Here is a 12089-nt window from a genome sequence, read left to right as displayed (position 1 = left end):
GACTGTTTAGGCGGTAATGTCTTAAATAAAGGCCTTGGCAAAATTAACATCATCGTGACTGAATTAAGACTGTTGACTGCTGATCACAACAAACCATCACTTTTCTTGTTCTTACACACCTGTTTAAGACATGTCGCTGGCTAATTATCCTGTGCTGCAAAAAATGCATTTTTCCTCTTGTTTTTTACAAGACATGGGAATTCGTACTTCATTTTTACCTCTTAAGAAGTGCAAAATGGGATGCATATATGACAAAATGTACATTTTAAATACAGTTGCACTGTAAAAAATGAGTTCAAGGGCAGATTTGGAAAAAAAAGTCTACCTCAGTGGCAGATGTTTTCCAAAAATAAAACTTGAGTTGAAGAATTACCGACTTGACATTCTTTGCAGCGCAGCATTTAAGACACACCACTGGATCATTTCCTCACTCAAGCTGTCAACCGCACCAGGTGGGTGGGCAGGTGACAAAATGAAACACAATCTGATTGGCCGGCTGATCACAGTAGATATATTAACAACACAGCAAACCAAAAGAAAAACAAACAAAAATAAGGATTTATTATAAGACAAAAGTCTGACGAGGCAACTCTCATATAACAAAATTAAAGTCAAAATGGCAGCAGTCTTTAAGACACGTTGCCCCTCTCATAGAGGCTGCTGTGGCTGCGTCCGACTTTAAAAGCGATCAGTGTGGTAAGGGGCTGATGGATGGCCTCGGTGGCAGAGTTGTTGGGTCAGATCCTCAGCAGGGAAGCTGCTGTTGGCACCCAGTAATCACACACTCCTCTGTGGGGAGGGAGCTGAACTCATCTATGGCCTTTTTGCAGCAAGTCTGATTCCTCTCTTGATTCTTGCATGGTGGAAATACATTTCTTTCAATTTGTTCAATGGCTGAATTTTCTTTCTCTCTGCACCCTCTGTCAGCTGACTGACTGATTTTCTGTCTAGGAAGAGTAGCACACTGGAGCAGCAGTGCAGGTCAAAGTAAACACTGGGATATCTTGAATGGCTGAAACTGCAGCATCATTCACAGACGGGACGCATCTGAATCCTTCAGCTGTCCGATTAAACGCAGAGGAAGACGAGGGTTAGCGCTGAAAGAGTGGCAATGGTGTGGATTTGGCAAAAAGAAGCAAAAGTGTGCGTGTGTGTGTCTGGTTTGGCTTGTCTGTGTCGGCTGGATTTGACCCCGTATGAATCCTGCAGCCTCTTCATCAGCATTTTACTCATCATCATCATCAGGTATTCTTCACATTATAATCCTTCATTAATGACCAAACTTCATAAATAGAAAATCCCTCATGTGAGATACAGTTAGAAGATGATTATCACATGTTAACTGTTGCACAAAAAGAAAACCGACAGTCACTCGAGGGAAAAGTGGATTCTCTCCAAAATAAATACACTTCCTGTGTCCATGGAGAGTCATGATGTAGGCTTGGCCGTTCTCCTATAAAAGCATCAAGGTGTACAAAGTCTAAACAACATATTTCCTTGCAAACAGTCTTTGTTTTTGTTTTTTTGTGTGTTTTTTTTTGTTTGTTTTTCGTCTCTTTTCTTGCAGTTGTTTTTGTGTTAGAAAGGGCCTGAGTTGGGTTTGTTCCTTCAGATCGGGACAGCTGCTTCTATCCCCGACCGGAGCCTGACTCGCACCGGAATCCTCCATCAGGATCGGCTTGAGTGTGCTTGATTCATCTCACACACGCGCACGCACTCACACACACACACACAGACACACAGAGCCATGCACTCACACCTTTACATGGGTGGGACGATCATTCCCGGGATTGCTGTTGGGTGGAAAAAGAAACAGAGGGAGGGGAAGCGAAAAAAAGAACTTTAAAAACACAGCCAAATATTTTCATCGTCGTAAAAAAATACCCTCGTAAATACATCAATATGTTTTCCCATCTGTGCAGCTGTGTGACTGCAGCGACATTTAAAACATCAATAGGCGAATAAATCAGTAAATTTGAGCAGGGACACATCATCTAAGTTGGCTCTTAGCGACGCCGCTCACACACAAGCGCACACATTTAACTCTGCACGGGAACAGTTGGCGTACTTTACTGTATGTTTGTGTGTGTGCCTGACAGATTGCATCATGGCGTGTGTGTTGTATTTAAACCCAAGGGATGGGTGTCAACATGTGAGAGGCAGAGCCCAGCCCAAAGTGAAACACACACACACGCACACATACACACACACACACACACACACACACACACACACACACACACACACACACACACACACACACACACACACACAACAGACTGAAAAAATAACTACATAAATGGTTTTCTATGTTTTGTGGAGTGAAAACTTTAAAAGTTGCAAAACTTAAACTGCATTGTTTCACTCGAGCCTCTACTTGTACCTCTCCTGAACACACACACACACACACACACACACACACACACACACACACACACACACACACACACACACACACACACACACACACCATAGGGCAGGTATACTGCCAGTGTAAACCGTCGGGAGAGTCGAACAGCTGTCATTGTTGACTGCTCCCTGGTAGCTGCCAGTGTGTGATCATCAGTGTGTGTGACAGAGGAAAGTGTGTGTGCATAGCTTTAAGTGGGGTGTGTTTATTTCAGCTGTGCTTTGAGACTAAGCTTTGAGTTCCCACACCCCCACACATGCTCTCTGTACACAGTCACACACACACTCACATAGAAAAGTAAGCACAAATGCGCGCACACACACTGCTAAACAAAGCCAGTGATGTTGAGAAATAAGTTCTCTCTGCCAAATGTCTTTTTTTTTCTGGTAAATATCCAACTTCCTGTCTTTTTCCCAAGCCAATAGGAAGACGGGGAGGAGTTGCCAGGCAACAGAATGGCTAGATCTGTGCTGTGGGATGAGATGTGGATGAAGAAGTTAAGGATGAAGAAGATGGAGAGGTGATGCTGACAGAGATAGAAGATGGAAAGAGAAAACAAGCGAGAAAGCAAAAGGAGAGGAAAATGAGTGAAACATCATTCAGAAGTGAAAGATGCGAAACCTGAAAGCTGCAAACGCAAAAAAGTTTACAGAGATGAATGAAGAGATAGCTGAGGGACATACTTCAGGTGAAGGCCAGGCCTTGTAGAGAGCTGGCTGTTGAGTACTTGCTAGAGTCCACAAATGTTTGATCTGGTAGAGAGAGGCAGAGAGAGAGAGAGAGAGAGAGAGAGAGAGAGAGAGAGAGAGAAAATGACGAAGCAGGGGTGGAAGGTCGGAGGAATGACAAGTGGAAGGGTTAAAAGTCAAGAGGAAAGACAGGAGAGAGGAGAGAGAGTGAAAAAACTGTTAATTCAAAAGGAAGCGCTCCAAAAATCGTCCTTTGTGGAAAATTTGTTCATTTAGTTTTATGGAGGTCTGGTGGATGATCAAAACAAGTGTGTTGTGTGGTTGCCAAGATCACATCCCTTGTACGCATCAGGACAGATCATCTGTGTCAGCTGAAGACTCGTTACTCACAGGGAGGAAAACTTTATGCATCGCTTGATTTAGAGTTGATAATTAGATGAAACGCTCACTTGTGTGGATCATTTGTTCGCAGGACCATTTGGTAGCCAGACTTCAGTGTCAGTACTATCCAGTTCTGGTCACAGTGAGTGATGTACGGCAAATGCTAACACACGCTAACATGTCCATGATAACAATGCCAACATATGCTGATATTTAGGAGGCATTATTGTTACTATGTTCATCATCGTCATGTAGTATGCTAACATAGCTTCAAAAATTCACCAGGGAAGCATCATCTGGTGGGGAAGTCCTCCCTGTAAGCATCCTCTCACTGACTGGCTGCTGTCATGGTAAATTACCTTGGAGCCCGTTCCCGTTGGCGCTGGTACAGGAGGGCGGAGGGGAGGAGGAGGGCCTGACCACTGGAGCGAAGGCGGACTTCTGCTTAACGGCCGCCGACACCATGTTGGCCGGAGAGAAGGAGAAGACGCCAGAAGAGGAGGAGCAGTTGGAGGGGAGAGAGGTGGAGGAGGCCATAGTGGGACTGGATGGGACAACTGGGGTGGCGGGAGTTCATTTTTTTAGGGGAGAGGAGAGAAGTAGAGATGAAGAAAAAAAAGGTGGATTAAGAGGTGATAATAAACGAAAGAAATAGATAATTCATTGAACATTGTTCTCAAAATTATCATCAGTTACATCAGAAATTCTCCACATCATGTGAGACTTCAATTGATAATATACATGATATTGATAACCCCCAACCCATGACCCTTACCCTGTCCTAAAAACTACTGTATATCTGTCATCATGTCTCCTCTAAAATATTTAGCTGGTTTGGTTTGGGGGGTCACAGATGCTCCTAAATGATCACAGGAATATTATAGGAATACTACAGGCAGCAGTGTGTCTCTATGATCCTCTCCGTGACTCCACACTGCTCATCGTCACTTAATCATGAAGATGACATCATATTTAGGCTACAATATAGTACAGAATTGAGTATTTATAGTTTATAGTTGGAGAATATTACAGACCCAAGACAAAACTGACATGAGGGCAGGACTGAGAGAAAAAGGCACAATAACAAATCCATCTGCGACTTCAGCACCACGGACAGCACCACGGATTTATCAATACACAGTTAGGCTGCTGATATTTCACAGCCATGGCCGGGGTTAGAGATTCTAACTTGCACAAGACTCAGACAAAGGATCCATGAGTCAGGCAGACTAGACCAAAATATTGGAGTAAACTTTTCCCCTCTGTCCCTGCACTCTCTCTGCTGCTGGGGGATGGAGAGGGGGGGTGGCAGGTTAACAAGGGGGATGCATTTTTGTCATTTCGCTAATGAGGGGGTTGGCGTCCCACCTCACCCTCCTCAAATCGCCAACTGCTTATGCTAAAGAAATTTGGAATTAGACAAAAAATGGCTTCAAGTTGGCCTTTTGAGAATATACTATGTGGCCAAAAGTCAGTAGACACTCCTGTCCACATATAACTGTGTGTTAATGGTTCGTACTGGGCCCTTTAGTTCAAATGAAGGGAATCGATGATGTTTAAAAATTACATATAGACATAAAGTTCATGTGTTTCCACACTTTTGGACATGTAGTATATTTTGTACATATGGCCTAAAATGTACATGAACTTCTCTTCCAATGTCAAACATCCACATTTTCGTTTTCATCATCACCTGTGAGGAAAATATCAGCAAATAAAATCTCACATCTCCCTGAATCCCTCTTTCCTTCCCATCCATCTATCTCTCTTGCTCTCTGATAAATAGAAAAACGGATGCAAGAGGAAGAGGTGTGGCTGTCAGATGAAAGGCCGCGAGGGAAGGAGGGAGGAGATGGAGGGAGGACAAAATGGAGCTGTGAGTTGATGATTGCTTTTGAAGACAAAGAGACAGAAAGCCCCATGGGGGAATCTCCACACGGCAGATCTGAGACTTTCACTTTGTGTCCACAGACGTGTGCAGGTACAGTATGTCTGCATGGATGTATGCAGCGTGAGCACCTGCAATTAAACTGGTAGACACGTAAACTCCATTTTGAAGTAGCTTGGTGTCAGTTTAGTTAATTTGAAACACTCATGTGTTTTATGACAGCAGAGGTTGATTTTTTCTACAAAGCAGCGAAAACGACTCCATAATAAGCAACTTCTGTACAGTTTGATTCATGTTCTTCCAAAGCGAAGCAGCTGATTGTCTGTATAAAAATTTTTCTCCTCAGGTTTTAGTTTGTGATTGAGTGTGTGTTTTCATGTCTGTGGAGTAAATGTATGCCTGCACACTCACTAGCATAAGGCGAGTTGGCTGCGGAGCCGTTGAGGAAAGTGGGCGAGCCTCCCAGGTTGGTCATGCCGGTGTTGTTAGCGTAGCCATTCATGGTGCTGGTAACTGAGGTGTAACTGGTCTGCTGAGGCGTGGAGCTGGGCACGTAACCATGAGGTGACACACTACTGCTGCTGCGCACGAAACCTGTGTGGTGATTGGACAGTCAAAGTGGTGTGAGCACAGAGCATTCATGATTGGGCAGTTCTGCATGGGTTAAGGATGGATATTTAAATGAAACATATTTAAAAAAATTGGCTACTTTTCCTATTCGTTGAGGTGAACCCTGGAAATGTGAGAAAAGTTACATGTGGCCAATAAACGAATAAATAACCTGAGTGCATCGCTGCTCATATTAAGTTACATGGCTAAATGTATACAGTGACTGGCTGTTGGAGAGAAATATTACTAATTACTAATGCATTTTCAATAAAACATAATGTGGTAATTTGACATATAGTCAATTGAAAACAATAAAGGACAACATGTTTAATGTTTGACCTCATCAATTTTTGTAAATATCAGCTTATTCTGAATTTGAACGTTCCACAGGTAAACAGGTTCATTGGTAACAGGTGATATTATCACGATTGGGTAAGAAAGGAGCATCTTGGAAAGGCTCAGTTAATCACAATGGATGGATGGAGCATCCCGACTTTATAATGGATTTTCTTTAATGAAGAACTGTTGAAGAGTTCCCTGCAAATGTGGTTTCTAGGTCAGAAGCGGTGAGGTATGTTTGATGGCAAACTCGGATGATAGATAAAGTCTCACCCTGATTGGCCTGTGTCGGTTCGGAGACGTTGACGGACAGCTGCCCGGTGAAGGAGTTGACCCCCATCATGCCACTGTGGGTGGTGCCGGAGAGCTGGGTGTGTCCTCGTGGAACGCTGTAGAGAGCTTCTGCAATGTCTGCCGCACGCTTCAGGATGATCTCCTGCAGGAGGAGGAAAGCACAAAAGAGTAATTACCATAAACACGGCAGCTAAAATAACATTTTCATTCTCTTCTTTTGCTTTCTGGATGTTTGCATATGTGTGTTCCTTACCTGGTTATTATGGGGCAAACCATAGAGGGCTTCTACCAGGTCGGCTGCTCTCTTCAAAATAACCTCCTGAGAGAAGCAGAGAGAAGAAGACAGAATTAGCCTCAGCTTGCACGCAGTAAACACATGCTTCTTCGACTTTTTTCTTCTTGGTGATCAGAAGTCTGAAAAAACATGCAAATCAAGTGAAATCGAGGTTTTAGATGCATGTGGAGACATAACGGCGGACGCACAATTTGCACAAAGAATCACAAGTAAAAATGATTTAAAAGACTTGCAATCCCTCCCTCCCACCCCCCCACCCCCCCCCACACACCATCAACCAACATCCATTTCACCTTCTATTCATGATAAACAAATTGCTCTTCACTCCTTTTAACGGCAGATTATCTGCTGTCAGGTCGAGTGCTTTTATGGGTCTTTTTTCCTGTATGTCTTAATGACATCTTAAAGTGACAGGTATTTAAAATATACTCTGAAGTAAATCTAAAGCGCTCTGTAGGCTCCTCTGCTGTGCATTGCCAGTCAAATCAGACCACAATGATCCAATGCCAGCAGTTCTGGAGTGACAGTCCAGACGATGGCTCAAAGGGAAAAATCTTTGTTTTTGTCCCCACATGTTAATTATTATTTCTGCTATCTAAAACTCTCCAGACAGTGTTTGTAAAGTTCTCTCGTGGTCATTCATTTTACTCTCTTGTGATGGAAGGTTTTACCAGTCATTGAATTAGGCGTTTCACCATCCTCCTCCTCCTCCTCCTCTGCTTCCATTTTCACCTTTTCCTCCACCTCTTCCTTCTTCCCACATCGTCCACATTGGGAATTATCTTTCTCATTTTCCCCTCCCACTAAACCCTCTACAGTTCTCTCCTTTTCTGAGTCTCTTTATTGTTCCTCTGCTCTTCCTCACCCGCCCACCCTCTCGGCGTCTCCCTCTTTTTCTCTCAGCTCCCACCCCGGGGTCTAAGGTGTCTTGTTTAACAGTTAATGTGTTGTCGTTTCCACAGCGTGAGGCCACCCGGCGACAGAGAGAAAATTGCTCTGTGCTTCACAGTATTAACCTGCACTGTGTGACACACACACACACACACACACACACACACACACACACACACACACACACACACACATACACACACTTATGGTTGGCTTGCTTGTGTGCTCTCCAGTGAGTTTGCGCCTGGTGGAACATATTGTCTCTCCATCACTGTATGTGTGTGTGTGTGTGTGTGTGTGTGTGTGTGTGTGTGTGTGAGAGAGAGAGAGAGAGAGAGAGAGAGAGAGAGAGAGAGAGAGAGAGAGAGAGAGAGGATATAAGAGGTCACAGAGCCACTCAGCAGTTTTAGTGTGCCTGCCCATGGTGCTAAATTCAATCTTTTACACATTATTATGGCCAGGCTGGCTCTCTGTTAACCTCTCATTATTAGACTGGCGAGCTGAGCACACACACCAACACACACACACGCCCTCACTAACAGAAACCTGATCCTAAATGTTCGAGTGGTTCCAGTAAGGCAGTAGCTGATAAACGGGAAGGAAAGATGATCCTCTGGTAACATCATCATTATCAGGTCTGCAGGCTTCTGCTACTACATCAGTCAAAGCCTCTGACTGCCGGGATCGATGCACTTTGAATACCTCGCCTGTTTACGTCTTTTCATATTTAGATACAGCGACTCACATCGCCTAATTAATCTCTCGCAGGTTGCGTCTGTAAATAAGGAAGCATTGTTTGTCGGATTACCTCCCGCTCAATACAAATGAGTAATGCTTCCAGCTGCATTGTGTTGATACGAATGAGAATGAAAGTGCTGTTGTCGATCTTCTGGGCATCATTTGTGTTTCAACGCTGATTAAAAAGTCTAAAATAATCCGGCTTTCACGTCCTGAGGGCCTAAACTTTTGACAGTGGGATAGCCTGCAGCAACAACGAAAATACATCTAATCGTAGCACCAAAATTAAAGTTGTTTTCAGGGTTTTTTTTTGGTGAAATTGGAAACAAAATACATTTTCCAGGATCAGTTAAAACTGATGAGCAGAGGGAGTGCAGAAATGTTGTTTGTCTCCTGGTTTGGTGACTTGTCAAAAGATGTCTGGGTTCAAACTGGGATACGTTTTCTTGAAAAGTGTTGTTTTACATAGTTTAGTTAACTTGTAAATGTTGTTAGGGATCATATTTCAGAGTAAAATACACATTAAACGTAGTCTTTGAGAAGCTCTTTAAGCAACATTTATACAGTATGCAACCTCGAGGTCTAAAATACTTTGCAATCAAATTTCGTCCAGGGAGGAAAGTTCATTCTTGACCTTGGAAACAGACAGTTTGACATCTACATAACGTAAGCTCCACTTATTTGCCTTTTTCCGTATCAACTGCAAATCACTTCATCCACAAATGAAGTTTGCTCAGTGAGTTTAGATTATATTTAGTCCAGTTTTAACCTAAATGTCCGGAAGTTTTTTGACATGCAAATCACAAACCTCGTTTCTGTCCATCACCTGCTTCCTGTCTTTACAGCAGATAATTATGACAACAGAGTGACAGAAACCATCTCTGAAACGTCTCTTTTTTTTTAATCACAGTTTGCTGCCGTTTTCTTTGATTCCTGTAATTGCTGCAGTAAAGCCTGATTTTAAAGCTTTAATCTCCAATGTTTGCCTTGATTCATGCGATTGTCCTACATCGTCTTTATCTGTTGTCAAATATTTATGGAACATACGCCTGGCGTGCACCCGTCTGTCATTTGATTGTCATGTCTTGTCAGTCTTTAAAAATAATTTTCCCGTGATTGATCAGACTTGTTTTTTATATCCTAAATCTATTCTTGTCGGTTTCATGTAAATATGCAGACGTACAGGTCAACTGAGGGATGAGTGGAAGAAAACACGGATCAGTTGTCAGAGAGGAAGAATAACAGGAGGTACCAACCTGCTTTTACTGTCTGAGTTATGACCAGCCCTAATGTGATAACCATGCATTACACACACGCACACACACACATGTTGTACGCATTAGGACCAGGAAACGCTGAGCTGAGTATCTGTGGGTTCAGATGTGTGTGTGTGTGTGTGTGATGTGCGTGTGCAAGGCTAGCACAGACATGACACACACATGACTTATTCCTCCCTAATGCTGATACATTAGCCGGTTGATCCACTTCTAATGTCCCATTAGGGATGCCATACATGTGGGGTCACACCTTGCACAGAGATGATGTCATACTTTACATGTAGGCTGAGAGGGATGCGGGGCACAATCACACTCACTCAATCACACACACACACACACACACACACACACACACACGCACACACACACACACACACACACACACACACACACACACACACACACACACACACACACAAGTATTGACATGCATACACTCACACGTCCTCTGGAGAATCTTCTCCTGCTAACACACAGGGAGATGGTGTCAGGACGCCTGGTTTCAGATTTCATCTCTTGTCGCTTCTGATGTGAACATCACATGTAAATTTAAGAGCTTCTGAGCGAGTGACACAGATATATATTGAGGAGAGAGAGAGAATGTCATGTTTCACGTCCGTGTGTTCACGCATCACCAGGATTACTCACATTGGTGAGGCTGATGACATGACCTCAGTACGGCGTATGACATCATCAAAATAATGAGTCACGTAGTGACACAGTGAGTCACCACAGGAAGTCACGGGGGAGACACACACCGGTCAACCTCCCCAATCTGAACATTTCTGCACAGACTGAATCTTTTAGGAGTTTGGGATGTTGTCAGTTAGCGCTGACTCTGTGCTGAATAATCAGATTGCAAAAAAGAAGTTTTCCGAACTATGATTCAACAAAACAACATGCCAACACATAAATATTCCAAACACAGAGTAATCTGCATGACAGAAGGAAAGGATACCTTTGGGCGTAACACACATATGAGCAGAATTTCTAGTAGTAAATCCAAATGAACGCACCTTTCCATCCACTACTGATTAACAAGCATTGGTGCATCAGTCAGAGATGCTAATTCTGCAATCGAAGCTATTAAACAGTCACAGAAGAGGAGAGGTGGCGTAATTAAATGAGAACCACTCAGTGCTGAAGTGATGGAAAACATGAAGGAAATGCAGTTTCATAAGTTAATTTCTTCCTTTATGGCACACGCTTCATCATGATTTACTCCCTGAATATCTTTTTCGTACACTTTGCTGCATTTTGTTCACCATAGCCAAAAGTAAAACGTGAGATATTTCATATTTCATTTTTTTTTTTTTTGACTTGCCAGTGTTTCCACTCAGGCTTTTTAATGCTCATTGAAAATGCACATGAGAACAGGTGGATGGACGCCTCTTATGCATTAAGTTTTTGGAAAATATTCCAAAACACTTAATGTCCTGAAGTGCTGTTTTTTCTGTTTATGCTGCAGTGAAGAGGGGACTACAAGCCAAGAGAGATGATCGATTTTTTTTGTGCATCCAAGGAGGCATTTATGCTTTTGACTCCGGTAGTTTCTGGCCGATCGCCCACACAGGTGATCAGCAGCAGATTAGAGTAGAAAATCTATTTTATAGCAGAATCTGATTCATGATTGTTAAATATTTTAAGGTGGTTGACGCTGCTGAATTCAAGATTCAAGGGCCAAGATTCTTAAATTCTGAGCAAACATTTAGTACATTAAAAATAAATGAGTATGTTTTGCAGCATTTTTATTACTTGTGGCTGTAAAGAGGAGCTGCAGGTCTGAGAGTGTAACTGGGGCATAAAACAGCTGGAGTCCTCTGTCAAAAAAAGGCAAAAAATGCTCCAGAAAAGTCCCTGATTTCCCACAACAAGACCTGGGCTGGTCCACGTAGCTTAAAGTGTTCTCCAGCAGCACAGTCTGTGTGCTTTTTAGGCTTCACTGTGCATTTGTGTGTCATTGTGCACAGTTACTGTGTGTGCACATATGGATGCTGAGGTGATCACAGTGCCACAAACTGGCATATGAACACTGGTGTGTGTGTGTGAGGCTAGCAAAATCCCATCAATGTTCACTGAACAATTATAGAATCGGCTGTCTGCTGGTAATCCTCTCATACACTCCACTGCCCCGTCTGTCTGACTGTCTGTCTGACTGTCTGTCTGACTGTCTGTCTGCCCTCTTCACAGTGCTTCTAATAAACTCTTATAACTTCAATAAAAGGGTTGATCGATACTTGCAACGAGCAGGCAAGTGTGTGTGTGGCGCCAACCACCA

The 12089-nt window shown here is 43.1% G+C and overlaps 1 protein-coding gene across 3 annotated transcripts in view; it reads right to left on the bottom strand.

Moving 5' to 3' along the window:
* Positions 1 to 1550: 1550 nt before the first annotated feature.
* The window catches only part of LOC139344748 (transcription factor COE1-A-like), an 84701-nt gene continuing 74162 nt past the window's right edge, over positions 1551 to 12089 (bottom strand). For 2 of the 3 annotated variants that reach the window (XM_070983113.1, XM_070983115.1), the window contains exons 12-17: positions 6864 to 6929; positions 6590 to 6752; positions 5780 to 5962; positions 3840 to 4037; positions 3094 to 3162; positions 1551 to 1793 (exon numbers count right to left, since the gene is read on the bottom strand). In XM_070983113.1, the coding sequence (XP_070839214.1) occupies positions 3095 to 3162; positions 3840 to 4037; positions 5780 to 5962; positions 6590 to 6752; positions 6864 to 6929 (678 nt within the window). In that variant the 3' untranslated portion in view covers positions 1551 to 1793; position 3094. The remainder of the gene's footprint in view (positions 1794 to 3093; positions 3163 to 3839; positions 4038 to 5779; positions 5963 to 6589; positions 6753 to 6863; positions 6930 to 12089) is intronic. The other variant, XM_070983116.1, reaches the window with a different exon arrangement.

This window comes from Chaetodon trifascialis, chromosome 16, assembly GCF_039877785.1.
Source record: "Chaetodon trifascialis isolate fChaTrf1 chromosome 16, fChaTrf1.hap1, whole genome shotgun sequence".
Taxonomy (NCBI): domain Eukaryota; kingdom Metazoa; phylum Chordata; class Actinopteri; order Chaetodontiformes; family Chaetodontidae; genus Chaetodon; species Chaetodon trifascialis.
Note: the sequence above shows the minus strand (reverse complement) of the source record. Positions and strands in the feature narration are given on the sequence as shown.